The sequence below is a fragment of the Haliotis cracherodii genome, unplaced genomic scaffold, assembly GCF_022045235.1.
Source record: "Haliotis cracherodii isolate W230 unplaced genomic scaffold, xgHalCrac1.p SCAF_2, whole genome shotgun sequence".
Classification (NCBI taxonomy): Eukaryota; Metazoa; Mollusca; class Gastropoda; order Lepetellida; family Haliotidae; genus Haliotis; species Haliotis cracherodii.
This window is the reverse complement of record NW_027266275.1, coordinates 65,852,749-65,870,618: the sequence shown is the minus strand read 5'-3', so window position 1 is coordinate 65,870,618 and position 17,870 is coordinate 65,852,749. Positions and strand designations below refer to the sequence as shown.

At 39.7% G+C, this 17,870-nt stretch overlaps 1 protein-coding gene across 1 annotated transcript in view; it reads right to left on the bottom strand.

Annotated features, from left to right (window-relative positions):
• The window catches only part of LOC139468380 (exportin-6-like), a 53,595-nt gene extending 36,914 nt beyond the window's left edge, over window positions 1–16,681 (bottom strand). Inside the window, exons 1-10 of the mRNA XM_071250307.1 lie at window positions 16,573–16,681; window positions 13,511–13,601; window positions 13,191–13,303; window positions 7,545–7,742; window positions 6,326–6,485; window positions 4,985–5,119; window positions 3,747–4,182; window positions 3,222–3,348; window positions 1,233–1,342; window positions 436–544 (exon numbers count right to left, since the gene is read on the bottom strand). Coding sequence (XP_071106408.1) covers window positions 436–544; window positions 1,233–1,342; window positions 3,222–3,348; window positions 3,747–4,182; window positions 4,985–5,119; window positions 6,326–6,485; window positions 7,545–7,742; window positions 13,191–13,303; window positions 13,511–13,601; window positions 16,573–16,575 — 1,482 coding nt within the window. The 5' untranslated portion in view covers window positions 16,576–16,681. The remainder of the gene's footprint in view (window positions 1–435; window positions 545–1,232; window positions 1,343–3,221; window positions 3,349–3,746; window positions 4,183–4,984; window positions 5,120–6,325; window positions 6,486–7,544; window positions 7,743–13,190; window positions 13,304–13,510; window positions 13,602–16,572) is intronic.
• Window positions 16,682–17,870: the final 1,189 nt, after the last annotated feature.

The window sequence follows — 17,870 nt, the reverse complement described above, 5'->3', positions numbered from 1 at the left end:
TCGAGTCTGGACCAGACAAAGCATTGTTGGAAGGTATGAGGAACAATCCACAACATCAGGGCATGATGAATGGACACATATTCCCTCCAACCTCTAGCAGATGAGGCTATCATCATGTGATCACTCCATGTCACCACCTTTACGCCAACATTTGACATGACCCACATGTTGGCCAAGTGGCCTATGGCACCAGAATTCGCTGTGCAGAGTTGCATCCCAGAATCCAAAGATCACGAGTTTGATAATTCGACCTGATCATGAGTTGTGGTTTGTGAGAACTCTACATGTAGGACCTATCGCTTTCATTCCACGCAAAGCTGCTATGACGTGATCAGTTCTGCTTGAACAGTATATCTGTTCTCTATCCATGATAATGTCAGTGGAATGGAAGCCTGAAGAGATGTACTTCCTGGATGGAGAGCACAGTTTACTCACGTCATCATCGAGCGTGTCGTCATCCAGCTCCTCCAGCTGAGACTGGTTGAAGCGGAACTGGAACTTCTGCAGGATGTGGGACACGAGAGACAGCAGCGCCTCCTGGTATCTGTCAGACAAAAGGGAGAGAATGAGGAACACAGCTGGAGGCACTCTCGCAATGTTACAACACTTCTTGTTCAACTAGGAGCGGTCGGGTAGCCTAGTGGTTAAACCGTTTGCTCGTCACGCTGAAGACCAGGGTTCGATTCCCGACATGGGTACAATGTGTGAAGCCCATTGCCCATTTCTGGTGCCCCCCGCCATGATATCGCTGGAATATTGCTAAAAGCGGCTTAAAACCATACTCACTCACTCTTGTTCAACTACGGGTGTTCTTGTAAACTTGGTTATTGGTAACAATAAAAAGAAAGAATTGATATATACTCCAGTAGTTATCAAGATTAGTGCAAATGAGATCTCCTAACATCAGCTTAAGTAGATTTTAAGATTACTCATGGTAATATATGGACTATTACAGGGTTAGAAATTGGCACTAGTCCCATAGTCCTTGCCAAACTGCCCAATAGTAAAGGTATACTAAGGACTAGTAGAATTTTGACATTTTTAAAGGTTTTGCTATATGCTATCATTATAAGGACTAGTGGACTGAAACTGTTAGTTTCTACCACTGTATTATCATGATTAGCTGAGAATACTAGAACCCATAGTTCAGGGAACATTACATTACATGCTAAACACAGTGCCGTACATCTCCTAATTACTGTACACGTGTCTGGGGAGACTCCTAAGCATACCTGCTGACTGTGTTGTGGCCATCTGCCGTCCTCTCCTGTAGTTTTGTCAGCAGGTAGTCCAGGAAGGTGTTCCAGATGTCCAGACAGTTGAAGAAGCCATCATTGCCAGGCTGAAACAAACTTGTCACACTCAGCCCACTTGGGGAAAGTAAACACATACTGTAAAACGTGAAATTAATACTCCAGAAGAATGTGACTGCTGGACCCTAGCCAAAAATGCGACACCCCCTCCTCTCAAGCATCAGTGGATTTATATCTCAACAAAATGTCGTCTGTCGGGTTTCCAGGAGAATCCTCACTCTAATCCAACCTTACATTAATCCAATCACACACCAAATAGCACATTTATTAACGCTGAGTAGAGTACTTCAGCTAAAACAATACGTGCGCGCTGGCTTGTGTCGGCCTTTGATGCTGTTGCAAAGAGCAAAGACACTGTGTTACGTGGGTGGCGTCTGTCTGGACTTGCAGGTGTGATCAGTGATGACATAAGTGAGTAGAACGCTTGTCTTGACCCCAGCAGTGACAATTCACAGGATGTAATTAGTTGTTTGTTTTCAGCTTATGTCTAAGTTGGTATTTCTGCTATCCAAAATGTCTTATTGTTGATATAAATGCGATGTTTAATAATGCGAGCAAAGACCACTCGCATTCTTCACATTTAATTCAAGCTCGCATTAATTTCATGTTTTACAGTATTACAGTAAACAGCATTTATAACGAACACGTTTAAAACAGATATATAATGCACTAATTCTTCGGTCCCGGGCACTGGCTGTATATTTTATCATATAAAATTAATGGATATAACGAACATGGTTATAACGAAATAACTTATATAGCGAACTCACTTTGTGGTCCAACGTGTACTCTGTTAACGACAATGCTTTGGTGTATAATGAACCGTTAATCTCTGAGCTAATCACGTATCACCAATCAGCTTATAAAAACATCCGCGGCCACACCCAGCTCTTCAAAATGAGCAATAAACAATTGTAGGCAAGTGATTAACTGGAAAAGTACTGACACCATGACCCCAAATTACATCCTCAATTAACAATAAAATGGTTATAACAGTAATTAGGTTATAGCCTTTGAAGTGGATAACTGTCTTTAAATACAACGACTACAGAGGGAATTCAGTCGAAATGCTGATAACAAATAATGGTTATAATGATCTTAAATTAGCAGTCCTTTTGAGTTCTTTATAACCATAGATTACAGTATAATGTACTATACCAGGAACATTCTATTTGGTCAAAGTTTCAAATCAATAACTGCCAAAGATTCAAACTGCTGATTTGAAGGCTGCATCAAAACAAAAACTAATCAAGCTAATAATCATAGAAAAGAACTTCATTATCAGTCATAGTCAGTAGTCATTTTGAAATAATGATCTGGACTATTGTAGGTTAAAATGCAGATTTTTGTTTTCTACAATCTTCACAATAAGTCAATACATTTCGCTAGAAAACATGATAGAAATCAACTACTGGTAAGAGTGTATTTCAAGCCTTAGAGACATCTTGGAGTTGGCCCTTTGGCCCTTTTCTCTCCGCAAATGTGATATTGCAAGAAATGGGCACAAATACGACTCTATGGCATATGATATTAACTATACTTAAATTTGCCTTATCAAAAAGTCACTAGTCACTAGTCACTAGTCACTGAGTCACTATGTTTTTTTGTTTGTTGTTTAACGTCACACTCAGCAATATTCCAGCTATATGACGGCGGTCTCTAAATAATCAAGTCTGGACCAGACAATCCAATGATTGACATCATGAGCATTGATCCACACAATTGGGATACGAAGACATGCATCAACCTAGTCAGCGAGGCTGACCACCTAATCCCGTACATTGCCTCTTATGACAAGCATAGTCGCCATTTACGGCAAGCAAGGGTTGCAGAAGACATATCCTACCCCAGATCTTCACGGGTCAACAACAAACTAGGAGTAAGCCTTAGAACACTGTGCATATTTACCTGTCTGAAGGTATACTTGAAGAGAAGCGCGAGGAATTCTAACACAGGGAACTGGGCACTGCCCTCAAACCGACGCAAGTGTATGCTGACAAAGAGGCGTAGGAAATCAGTGAATTTCTCCACATAGCTGAAAGAAAAACATCAACAGCAGGTTATCAATAATAATGTTGTAGGATAACTTATTCACAGACAAAAAATAGCCTGATAAACTTTCAATGATAAACTACTGCATTCAACATAGACACCCTGTATCACCCAAGCATCTGCCATATTAGCATGACGCAAGTCTTCAAAAAACCAGCAAATCAAACTTAGTAAATTTAATATATGGGAGAAAAGAACCCCATGATGCAGGTCGTCAAAACCCATGACCACAAGTATGGTGCAGACAAACCAAGGATCAGGGAGAAACTCGGATTAGAACCCACAATCATAAGATCCTTCCACATGCCCCAGCAAGGAACCTTCATGAGATTACAACAGAAAATCCCCCTACATCGGGTATAAAATGACAAAGTCACCCACCTATCTTCAAGTTCTGCTAATCTGTTTCCTGTGGGGTTAGTCGAGCTCTCCTTCGTCATCTTTTGTAACAAGTAAAATGTCTGCTGAAACATCTGCAGCAGAAAGTCTTCAAACTCCTGTGGGACACAATTCTTGGATAACAGCTCATTGACACAGTTCATGGCCAGCACCCCCAGACACTGAGTGCTGTTAGAGAAGGACATATTGGGGCTGGACGCCCGGTTGTTGCGCACCTCGCAGCCGAAGCCTGCGTAGTGGAAGATGGTGCTGAGCAGTGTGGGGGTGATGGTGGTGGACAGCGGGATCCAGCTGAAGTAGTGAGCCAGGCAGGACAGGGCTGCGGAACACAGCTGCTGGGATTCATCGTCCAGGGGAGGAAGCGCTTCCATGCGGGTGCCTCGGATGGGAGACTTGAACATACTGCTTAGAAGAGTGTCTTGAAAAAAATCAGAAAGGCCATGAGAGTCATGAAGTTGTACAGCTTGTGCAAATTTCTTGATAATGCCATAATATAATTTGAATTCTACATTAAAATATCAACATGACTTGTGGAAAAAGTTCTCAGAAGATTATGATAGAAAAGATGACATTTTCAACATTAAAATTAACAGTAAACAATGAAATTAATTACGACAATTGTTTTGTAGACACTGCAGTTATCAATAGATCGGGTTTATCATAGAAGTCTGGTCATAATTGGGCCTGGACAAGAAAACCACAGGTTGATAGCATGAACAACAATCCAATTTGTATGGCTGAGAGAGAGTCACCCCAAAAATTCTCAATGTTGCATATATGACATGAAAATATGACATTGGAAACATCAGAAAACATCTGAATTACTCTGGTGATCAATCCTTTAAAAAATCCTATATATATATATTTGTTTAGACATGTTAGATATGAAAATTACTCTGGTGATCAATCCTTTAGACATCATAGTTGAAGATTGTTGACGTCATTCGACAAATTGTGGTTCCGCTGCTGTTGCGACTTGCTGTCCTTATAGGTAAACACTAAAATTTGTCTCTGAATGTAGACATCATCTTTGGTAATAAATAGAACTTTAAATACATGTTCATGTCATACTGTGTTTACACCAATCATGCCTAAATTACAGTATTTCCATAAATAGTGGAATTTAGACATTTGTGTCGTAAACATAGTATGACATGAACACTCATATAATATCCTCTTTTTATTTGTCAAAACATGTTGGACACTCGTTATTTATTTACCTGATCTGATAGGTGAAGAAGAGAAGAGCATGAGAGAAGATCGGCGACTAATGCCGCTGTCGCCCTGAGTCGGCGACGGTGGAGGAGTGGCTGCCACTAGGTGGCGGTGCTTCTCAAGCACTGTTTCTAAAAGATCTGAAAACAACAACAGGAAGAAAAAATCATGTCAACATCCTAATACAATATCTGAATAGTGTTGAATGTAAATTACAGAGAAGTAAGAACGAAATACAATCAACCAAGTCTATTCAGTCGACAGTCGCCTCTTGCCTTGATAACTGGGGACCTAATCTGAAGCGAAATACCCACTGGGTTTAGATGTGGACGCTGAAGTCTTGAATAAACTGAGAGTGGGGAAGTGGTACTCACTGGTGAGTGTACTGAGAGTGTGGAAGTGATACTCACTGTTGAGTGTACTGAGGACATGCAAGTGGTACTCACTGTTGAGTATACTGAGGACATGCAAGTGGTACTCACTGTTGAGTATACTGAGGACATGCAAGTGGTACTCACTGTTGAGTGTACTGAGACTGTGGAAGTGATACTCACTGTTGAGTGTACTGAGGACATGCAAGTGATACTCACTGGTGAGTGTACTGAGGACATGCAAGTGGTACTCACTGTTGAGTATACTGAGGACATGCAAGTGGTACTCACTGTTGAGTGTACTGAGGACATGCAAGTGGTACTCACTGTTGAGTGTACTGAGGACATGCAAGTGGTACTCACTGTTGAGTATACTGAGGACATGGAAGTGGTACTCACTGTTGAGTATACTGAGGACATGGAAGTGATACTCACTGTTGAGTATACTGAGGACATGCAAGTGATACTCACTGTTGAGTATACTGAGGACATGCAAGTGGTACTCACTGTTGAGTATACTGAGGACATGCAAGTGGTACTCACTGTTGAGTATACTGAGGACATGCAAGTGATACTCACTGTTGAGTGTACTGAGGACATGCAAGTGGTACTCACTGTTGAGTATACTGAGGACATGCAAGTGGTACTCACTGTTGAGTATACTGAGGACATGCAAGTGATACTCACTGTTGAGTGTACTGAGGACATGCAAGTGGTACTCACTGTTGAGTGTACTGAGGACATGGAAGTCGTACTCACTGTTGAGTGTACTGAGACTGTGGAAGTGATACTCACTGTTGAGTGTACTGAGGACATGCAAGTGATACTCACTGTTGAGTGTACTGAGGACATGGAAGTCGTACTCACTGTTGAGTGTACTGAGACTGTGGAAGTGGTTCTCACTGTTGAGTGTACTGAGGACATGCAAGTGGTACTCACTGTTGAGTGTACTGAGGACATGCAAGTGGTACTCACTGTTGAGTATACTCAGGACATTGGGCACCTGTACCAGCAAGAGTCTATGGAGCTCATCCTTCCTGGCCATGCTCAGGTCCTCCCGGGGGGCGGCCAGTTCCTCAGACGCTGTCCGCAGTAGTATAACACCCAGCATGGTTGTGTCTTGACCCTGGGCAAGCTGGCCATTGAAAAATATTACCTCATTATCATAATGATTTGTTTTCATTTTCCTTTGTGTCTTAATACTGCACTCAGCAATATTCCAGCTATATGGCATCAGTCTAAATCATTGAGTCTGGACAGGACAATCCAGTGATTGATATTGTGAGCAGCGATTCACATCATCACAATGACATGCAATCAACCAAGTCACCGAGCCAGACCACCAATTAACAATCAGATCTTAGATTTGAATATTTTCAGCGTTATAAACAGAACAACAATTTGCACTCTTGTTTCGTCTCTAGCACAGTGCTTATTCACCATGAGACACAGTTGAAAAAACATGCGATACTCGAAAAAATAACTGCCGTTGTAGACAAAACGTCAGTAGTCTTACACCAATAACAGTACTATAGAGTGGGAAAAAGTAAATCTTAATGACCAAGCTAAGATTTCTTTTGTCTGATACTAAAATATTTACTTCTGATTCTACTATAGTTACTTCTAATACTATAATAGTTACTTCTGATACTATAATAGTTACTTCTGATACTAAAATAGTTACTGCTGATATTATAATAGTTACTGCTGATATTATAATAGTTACTGCTGATATCATAATAGTTACTGCTGATACTAAAATAGTTACTGCTGATATTATAATAGTTACTGCTGATATTATAATAGTTACTTCTGATACTATAATAGTTACTGCTGATATCATAATAGTTACTTCTGACACTATAATAGTTACTGCTGATATTATAATAGTTACCATGGTTACTGCTGATACTATAATAGTTACTGCTGATATTTTAATTGTTACTTCTGGTACTATAATAGTTACTGCTGATATTATAATATTTACTGAAAAGCCTTTACAGTAAATAAAGCATTTTTATCCATAAATTATCTCTACTTTGTCATCCGTCAACTTCTAAGTAACGCCTATCAAACAATTCATCCGTCATCTACATGGAGACGTGGCAATCAACACCTTAAACAACCTTTACAGTAAATAAAGAAGTTGTTATACATGAATTATCTCAAATTTGTTAATTAACATATATAATACCTGTAAGATACTTGGAAAAAAGTCTGGATAGAAATGTGGCCAGTCGATCCTGCCGATGTGCACAACAAGCTTGACAATCTTATTGCGGATGTACGAGGGCACAACAGTATGGTGTATCAGCAGGAACTGGTTCAGCGTGTTGCGGATCTTGATCTTGTCCTGACCATCAAACCCCAACCATTGCTTGTTGATAAGGTTCTGAAATATGGTTTAGATAACAAAAGTTGGATTGTTTGTTGTTTATGCCACAGCCAAAAAATGCTGCGACCAGTTTGTTTTAAACATATTTTATTGACATATATGGTCAACGGGATTGGGCTGCGACCAGTAAACCAGTGATTGACATACTGAGCAGCAACCCATACATAAAATTGACAATAACCTGAACCACAGATCCATTTTACTTGGGACTCAAATCTACTGTGGAAATGCCATGGGCATTATGGGATGTTTAATGTGTAATATGTGCATATACTTAATGTATATTTAAGAATTGACTTTCACTTACCTTCATAGAGTCAGGGCCAAACTGTATTAGCGTCGGTGCTTGCGACAACATTCATACAATGTTTGGCCCTCACTCTATGAAGGTTCATACTCCAATGTACTCACACAAAGTGAAAGTCATTCATGTTTACACTGATAGCCATACAACAACCAGCTGTAGCGCTGAATAAAATAGTTCCCCAAAACAAGATGTGACATGAGCAAATGTATGTGCAACTTGCTGTTGTAGTTTGTTTACAAGACATGCATTCAAGTAATATCACCATTCGGTGAGAACGGTATGTTAAGAACAACCTCAGTAAGTCAGTCACAATGACAGTGCATCTAAGTACATTTACATCAAGCACAAAATGTCAAAATGGCCGACACGATAAATGTGACGGGAGAGATTTCTAAAGTTGTTAATGAACTTAATATACAACAGTCATCATAGATCAGTTGCCTGATCATCGAAAGGTAATACTAAACATGTGTCAAATAGATACTAAGGTAAATTCCTAGACTGCTGTAGACTGTAACTGTAAGTCTAGACACAGATCAAGTGTGTGATGTTTGGGTGACTTTTGGTCTGGAAATCACTATTGAGATAACTATTGATATTGAAAGAAACTATTGCGATAAGTATTGATATTGCAAGCAACTATTGCGATAAATATCGATAGTTTTCAGTGTATCATTTTAGATGGATTTTAGAGTTGAATTAAACCTTGGAACTCAAGTATCCTTTGAATGTGATAACCATAAAAGTAAAGTTTGAGATAAGACTGATTTGTTTTTTCTTTACCCTTATAATTTAATAAAAAGAAACTTCCACATTACCATGTGTAAATTACTACCACTCATGATCAAAAGAAAAACAAATTTGAACAGCATTGCATGTATTTCATTGATATGGTAAATCATGTGATATTCCTAACTGAAATCGATACTATTGATCGGAAACTCATTTAACAATCCATTTATTGACTTTAAGTGCTTACCAATAGCAATATATTGATAGTTCAATTTATCATGACACACCTAGTGGATGTACATTTAAATGTTTTGTTCACTACGATTGGTCGTAGCTAGGATTTTTGTGAACGACCATACAGTCAAACTCTCTGATGTTTCTTAATGTATGCTAAAATGCTGAGTTAAAGAATAAAGGGTCTAACGGATCAGAAACGAATGTTTTTGTATGTATTCTAGCAAGGGAATTCCCACAAGTGTCCCCAGGAATGTGGAACTACCGGTAGTCCATTAATGTTTACGCCATTTGACGAATACTGCCTTGTGAAAAGCGTTTGAAAGTAAAATTGTGTCGTTCATACACTTATGAACATCAGTTTCACAGTCACATGACTGGCAAGGACATCAAGACAAGGTCGACCACGCAGCTATGAAAAGAGATCTATTCGGCTTGTGACTAATAAACGATCAGGAAGGGGTCAGCAGCCAATCAGTTCGACAAGACAGACCACACCTCTATCTCCGACAGGCAAGAGGTGAGCCAGCTTGGGATCTCTTTTATCTCTTTGTCATAGCTATCAATCACGACCGCGGGATTGAAGCATGCTAAGACAACAAGAGGAACAATTAACAACATCCACCAGAGCATCTTCAAAACAGTACCGAAGCACGTGCCTAAAGCAGAGGTGGGCAGGTCAATGTATTGGACACTGTCGAAATGGTCAGGCCTTGCAGTCACTTTATGCTGGAGACCAGAGTCTCTACAGACGAGGTAGCTCACCCTCCACTGGGTACTGGGAACCTGAATAATCATGGAAATAAACACAGGAGTGATGATTTCAATATTTATTATGCACATACAGATTACAGAGTACTGGCGAACAGGCATGGGTACAGTATTGTCTATCTGCGTTGATTGGCAGTCGACAACTGTTGCGCCAGGAACAAAGGACCAAACTGGTAGAGTGCGTGAGTTGAATTTAACGCCGCTTTTAACGGTATTCCAGTTATATCACGGCGTGTCAGCTTAATGTGAGAGGAAAGCCCGAAGTGATGCAGGTCTCAGACGTTTACCACTTCGGTGAAACCAACGAGCACGGGTATGGTGCTGACAAATCTAGAAACATAATCGGGGCGAACTGGGGTTCGAACCCAAAATCATAGGTTTCTGGCATGCCCAAGGGACGCAACTCTGCACAGCGAATCACGGCGCCTTAGACGACTGGGCCACCCGTGCCCCCCCCAAACTGGTAGAAGAACATCAGTGACTGAGATGTCACGTAGATAGTGGGAAGCAAAGACCTATCTGACTTCCAAAAGAAACCCTCCGTGAAGGAGAACAGTGTGCAATTGCTGTGTAAGGCCATGGTAGAGGCAATGTCTCTAGTCTCATGTGGATTGGATGTCATAGGAGGAGGCAAGGCATAAGCTGTAGTAAGGTGTATAGTCGAACAGAGCCAAAAGGAGACTGTGGTATGGGAGACTTCCATTGCGGATGCTGTAGAAAGTGGGATGAAGAGTCTCATACGTGCATGCCTAAGTGGCTGCACAACCTCGAAGTAGTGCAGAGAGCTCCAGAGCTACAGATAAGCAGCATATTTGGGTAAAATACCCAAAAAAAATATTCCAAACCCAATTACTTTCAATTAACTTGCGTACAGAAACGCATGAATTAAATGAAAATCTCAAATGTATAAAAACAGCACTGTAAATACCCAATGAAGATTTGTCTGCATACGTACAAAGGAGCTAATTTCCGAGACACAATTACAAGTTAATTTACTTTCTGAGACAAGCCTATATATTTAGAACAGTTACATACATACATCGAAAACATCATTTCCTTTTTTTTTAATCTTAAAATGGTCACTAGAGTGATGAATAGATGAGTGAATAAATATTGGTTACTCACTGAAAAATTTAATAACCCAATTAAAATGGTGAATTGTTGTTGGTTCAATTATTTTATTGCCTTTGAACTTCCTTAATACCAATCAAAAGAGTAAACATATAAACTGTGTGTTATTTTTAGGAAAAGACTGTTTATTGTTTTTACGGAAGCAGTACTTTTTGCTGTTTGATTGGATTGGATTAAGGTACGGATATGTATCACTGGGGATGGGGTGGGGGGAGTCGCATTTTTGGACCTTACATTGGTGGACTTGTAACCATGATATCTTGGGCGACCACATCCTATGCCACAAAAAGAACTTGTACTAGCTCCAATAAGTTCAAAGAGATCAGACTGTGAAGGGACAAACTGCAGTCGACGTCGTTCTTTCTTCAGTAGGTCTTCCAAGTTAAGGAGATCTACAGACACCCATGAATCCATGTTCTTGAATCAGTGCGACGATAAGTGCTTCTTCAGATGACTGTGTGTGATACCGATTCACCAATGGCTTCAGTTGCCAACAACATGGTTGTCAAAGTGGAGTAGATCCCAATCATCTACAGGAGATGTACCGTATTTGACATAATAAGCACCCAGGGTGCTCTCAAAATTAGAAATAGGGGGCTCTTATCAGAATATTATTTTGGTGAAAAATGGAGTTGAAACATCGTAAATTTTGTGGTTTATGCTGACAGCTTGCAATGTTTATATACGACAGATATATTTTTCCAGAATCTAATTTCCCATAATTAAGGATGCATATAACACACATATCATACACGAATAAAAAAGTCTTGTGTACATTAAACAATCGGAAGGGGTGCTAATTGGGATTGTTCACTAGCCAATATATTAGCAAATATCGCTATGGGCGCTTATAATACTAATAGAACACTTGGGGCAGAGAGTCGAAATATCTCCATCCTATTCAGGTGCCACGGTGGTAGTCGACAATCCATGAATGCCAGTATGTTAAGTGTTCCCACTGGCTTTTGTAACTGCCAGTCATTGTGGACTGGCAACTCTAAAAATTACCACTCTCCCCCTAATTTTTGCCAGTACATACTTTCAACAAATAAAAATATTATTAAAAATTATCATATACCACCAATGTTTTGTTCAACAACAATGATTTATAAGGTACTTTATTTGCCGGTCCACAGGGACTGGCAGTCATATGAATTACCGTCCAAGCCTAATTGCATCGGTAAAAAACTGGTAATTACTGGTAATGTTTTAAGTAGAACCATGAGATTGAGTTGATCTTGTCATACAGAAAAGTGCAAAGGCCTGGGAGGTAGCATTCTGGTAGAGGAGCCGGCACTGGGTACAACAAAACATGCTGACTGGTCATCTGCAGAAGGGCTATGTTGAAAATGAAGGTGATCTGCGATCCATGGAAGGACCATAGCCCGATCCACAAAGTCGTAGACGTGTCAGGGGAAGACCGATGATCCAAGACGACATGAGGCGATGTAGTAACAATATCAGGATGAATAGAAGCTGTGGATCCGGGATGATCGACCTATACAGGAGTCATCATGGGAGTCGAAGTGTCCCGAGGAGGTACCAAGGGCGGACCGATACTATGCTGTAGAGAAGGAGTGACTGCCTGTATGAGTAACTCTAAGTCAGGCGTCGAAGCACTGGTCTAGACAAGACAGTGGAGCCAACACAGATGTAGTCTTAGCTGGCGCAGGAGCCGGAGAGTGTGACGTGGATGGACTAGTTGAGTGTCTATCTGTGAATGTCCACCAGGGAAGAGGGTTGTTGTCGGTCTCGGGGTGGGATGGAGCGGTAGAAGTCTTCACGAGAACAGTAGTTAGGATAAGGCAGGTAACGGCCAGGCGATGCTGCATAAGGGTAGCCATGCATAAGATGATAACTGTCCATAGGATATCGATCACAGTTGGGCTGACGAGGTGATGTCGACCCTGTTGATGTCAACTTAAGCATGACTGTGTCCTGAGACAACATGGTTGGGACAACGGTAACTTGTACATCAAATTGAGGAGCAGGGGACGATAAGCGACTTTCTGCTGACAGTCACAGATCACAAGGATCAGCAGCGGAGAAAATCTTTGAAAGCCGGGCGTTTAGTGTGTGACCCATTTCTTTGGGTAGTGACCATGGTGATGTTGGGATTTGTTCAGGTGAATTGATTTTTAGAAGATGGAAACTTTTGTTGAAGCACGATGCATAATGTTTGAGATAGGATAAGTTTAAACATTTGTTATTTTATCACTGTTTATGAAGATTGTTTCGGTAAACGTGAAAAACAAATTAACTAGTCTTACCTCAAGGACATTGAGACAGTACATGATGACATACTCGTTGCCAGTGTGACCGATGAAGAACAAGCTGTGTCGCCATGCATCTTTAGTCTGAGTAAAATTATTCAGCACGGACTCTGAAACAATGGTAGCACAATATCAACACAAAAAGCATGATAACATGGCATATATTTTTATGGACAATATATAAATAGTTTACGACTTTCAAATCATGGTGAATGAAAAAACATCAAGGGATATATTTACTGCTAGATGGAATTACATGCTGTTTCAAACTGCAGGATCTGAAAGTTTGCATTTCATCATGTTCAAGAAATAATTACCAATTTCTCTTTTCCGTTCATTTGTAGTTCTGATGTCAAAAAACTCGGTCATCAATGTTTCCAAGGACCTCAGAGAATGTTCTGTAGATGCCTGCAAGTCAAACACACAGATAATTTTAGGAATAGTTAGGTTGTGAAGTAGGGCTGCAACGAATACACTATGAGGCAAATGCGATTCGTAACGAAAACGAATATTAATTCACGAATACAATAAGAAGTCAGCAGTTGATGTATTATTTATTATATTCAGTGAAACAAAAGCAACACAAATTATTTGACATGGTTTGTTAATTATTAACATATTATACGTTTATATGCTGCACTTATCCAGGTACTAGTATCTGCTCAAATGCAACAATGACCAGTGACCACATTACTCTCAAATTAAATGCTATAAGAGTGTTGTCTTTTAAGAAATCTATGCATATAATATGCTCTTATGGATATTTTCAGATACCATGGATACAGGGTACGTAAATGATCATGACTGCATATTCATGAATATTCAATTCTATTGGTCCCGAATAACAAATTCAATTCATGAATGGATACGGTTCCATTCACCGAATACACAATGAATCATAACAGCCCTATTGTGAAGTGTAGTCATCAGGATGTGATCTATCCCTCCATCTGCTGCAATTCTGTACTGGAAGTCTGGCTACTTATACCCCACGCTTGACTCATTGTCATTGGATACCTTCAGCAGTGAAGAAAAAAATAATGCAGTCCAGAATTTTTCAAAACATCAAAAGACTCCAAATCATCAAAACACACCATTTCACAGAAATTCAGTAATAATGCAATAGTAATGGCATTCTGATCATCTTTGCTGTTCAACAATGCAGAACACATGTCAGGCCGAAGACATTTAATTATTAATGCCATACTCAGCAATATTCCAGTATTATGATTGCAGTCTGAAAATAATCAAGTCTGGACCAGACGTCCATTCCAGACTATGTTTTGAAAAATATATTGACAAAGCTCTCAATTCAAAATTTGAAGACTGTCAATGACTTGAACCCAGAAAATGTAATAAATCAATGGAAAAAGTCAATATTGTGGGGCATGTAACAACTGTGACATCTTATAAAATTAAAAAATGCTGCAAAATGTATTTGTTCAAACAGCATGTTTAAAAATGAAGGCAACTTCTGTGCATCTGTCAGTGTGGGTTACTACAGTAAAAATTCAAATTTAAAAAGAGCATTTTTTAAAAATCGGGCATAGCTTCCTCCCTCTCAGCTACCTGCCGGTTCTGGGAGCAATACTGCCCCAAACTTCACCCCCCATCCCCCAGATACAAGGACAACTGTCACAAGAGTGCAATGTCTGACCCTTTCCCCATGTTGAAGCATATTGGAAAAAACACTTACTCAGAGCTCCAGATAACTTTTTGAGTTTTTCACTCTAGGCTTTCTATTTTAATTGGGTTATTACATTTTTCATTGGGTAACCAAAATTGTTTTCTCTCATCTATTCATCACTCTATTGTTTTTTCCCCCAAATGTGTGAACATTTAAAAAAATTCAAAAATGTTTTAGACTTTTCTCATTATATAGGCTTGACCATGATGACCCCTGAGTGAGTGAGTATGGTTTTATGCCGCTTTTAGCAATATTCAAGCAATATCACGGCGGGGGACACCAGAAATGGGCTTCACACATTATACCCATGTCGGGAATCGGACAGGACTGAAGCTTTAGAAACTCTCAGGAACCAAGCTTCCTAAACGCTGTCACCCGTCCAAGAACTCTCTGCGACCGACGCTGCTTAACTTGTGACCTGCGCGCTGTGCACAGGACCACGTGCCACCATAATAAACATTTGCATCCACTTCCAGTCGAATGATTCAGAACATAAGATAATACTGGTATGACAACTGGATTTTCAGTTGTTATCAATGAAATACTTCAGATAGATCCAATTCACATACACAAGTTTTTAGATGCAATAATTATGAAAACTTGAGATTTACAACTGCAAGCACATGACAGGTAAACAAACATATGTAAGTGGCAATGAATGAGTGATACAACCACTTTTTATCTTGAACAAAACCTTTCAACATGTTCAAAGCAGGCCTCATCCTACATACCAAATTTCAGGAAAAAAATGGGAATTCCTTTTTAGATAATGTTACCATGGTCACCACAAATATTATAGGGAAAATATATTTATCTCACAATCTTGACCTTATCATCATGCCAATGACACATTCCAACAGAATTGTCCTGTGGAAGAAGTTTATGGTACAAACATACCAGTAATAATGATGACTCAGCTGTCCTCTTATGCCATTGTCAATCATCTTTATCAGAGAGAAATCTCACTGGCAATTGCAGTGGCAGTAAACTTTTGACACAGGACTATCTCGGTCTCAAAGAAGTAAAGGAGTTTACAAACAATAAGGAGCTTGACATTTTATAAACAACCTTTAGCTGGGTCATTGAGTGGGTATGATTTTAGGCAGCTTTTGGCAATATTCCATCAATATCATGGCGGGGGAAACCAGAAAAACTGGTTTCACGCCATAATCAGCCATCACTTAACCACCAGTCTACCCCACCAGTTATGTGTCCTGCCTGTCACGTACTGTGTCAGTGAGTGGAACAAGATGTATACATGATTACTTGAAAGTGATCACAGGAAGTGTCAAACAGATTTGGTTGGCCCGGATGTAGGATATATATTACAAATAATACACAATAAAACATATGACATTGACACAGCTGGTTTGGTTCAGGGTATTGAACGATAGATCCTTGCAGCATGGCTGAAGATGTTAGGCTGAAGATATATGACGCCAATGGAAGTTCAAGAATGTTCGTGTTGATCCGAAAACAACGATAAAACAAAAATATTCACCTTCTGAAAGTAACTTTACAGATTAGGTCTGCTGACGAAGTGCATGTTCATTTATGTAAAAATGTTAAGTCTGCAAAACACGACAAATCACATGTGACAGTTCGCACGGTTCAACCCACGCACATGTTCTGTTGCCTTTCCCTTACTGATCTGAAGTTAAATATTTGCAAACAATTCCATAGAATAGTTACCATTATTGTTTCAAGTTGCAGTTGTTAATCAAGCCTAGAACACCAATGATCTGTATTTAAATGTCTTTTTTCATCTTGTCAAATTCACGACTCTCTCAGAACTCTGCCATTTTTGCTGAAGCATTCTGGGATATACGCGTACTGTTTCCATTACCTCCCTTGTATGTTGATATATGGTTATCTCCCTTGTAATAGCATTTTCTTTGAATACCCGCAGACGTATTTGTTTGTTGGGAAATGAGTTACGGTGAATGAAAACGAAATATGTCGGAAGTCTTATGTTATCAAACATTTTGCAATATATTTTTCACATTCTATGCTACATTCTTAAATAAACACTACCTATGAAAGGGTGTATTTGTTCCCTCTTCTCTAGTGTCTTTCGAATGAATAAAAAACCTTTGGCAACATTAATTTTTTAAAGGCAGTGATTCGAATTATACCTTTATCGTTAAGTATGAGTATAACACATTGCAATGACGCTTCTCTCATACATCCCCTGCCGCGCCATACCAAAAGACGTTAAAAAGATGGCACTTGTTGTTACCCTGCCTGCCGCTCGGCATTAAGGGTCTAAAACAAGGACTGGTCGGCTCGGAGTCAGTATACTGTTTCTGAGTGGGGTATTCATGGTAAACTGCGGCATGATGTCTCAGTGGGCACTCTAAAATCGGCATTACTCTGAACTAGCACAAGCAGCCACACACAACCACACAGCCACACACATTCTTGGATGCGACGTTAAACCCCATTTTACCTCACCTCACCTTCTCTCATACAGACTGGGTATTTGTTGTACTTGCGTTGCAACGCTTTATAATGTGTACTCCAGTATTGGATGCCAAAATGTACTTTCATCGCTATTTAGTAACATTTGGGAAATAAATTAGCAAAGTATTACTGAATAGCGATCAAAGTCCACTTTCGCCCGGCATAGCTGACAACCCATAATTGGCTATTCATGTATTTGTACATTTGCAGATCACATACTATACTCATTGTGTTGATTTTCACTAAACTAATAACCACGTATAAAATATAGATACGCTCTCAATTAGTAAGATGAGAACCAAATGTGGCACTGAAAGTTTCAACGAAATATTTGGCAAATATCCTACGTGATTTTCTTTCTTTTTTTACCACATGAAACCTATTTATATACTAAAGGCCCATACTGACGAAAATCGGAGAAACACGATAGGGTTCTATTTCTAAAGAGGGGATACGGGTCGCCGAGTGGTTTAAGGCGACGCATTTTGTTGTGCAGAGTAGTGTTCCCTGTGCAAACCAGAAACCTG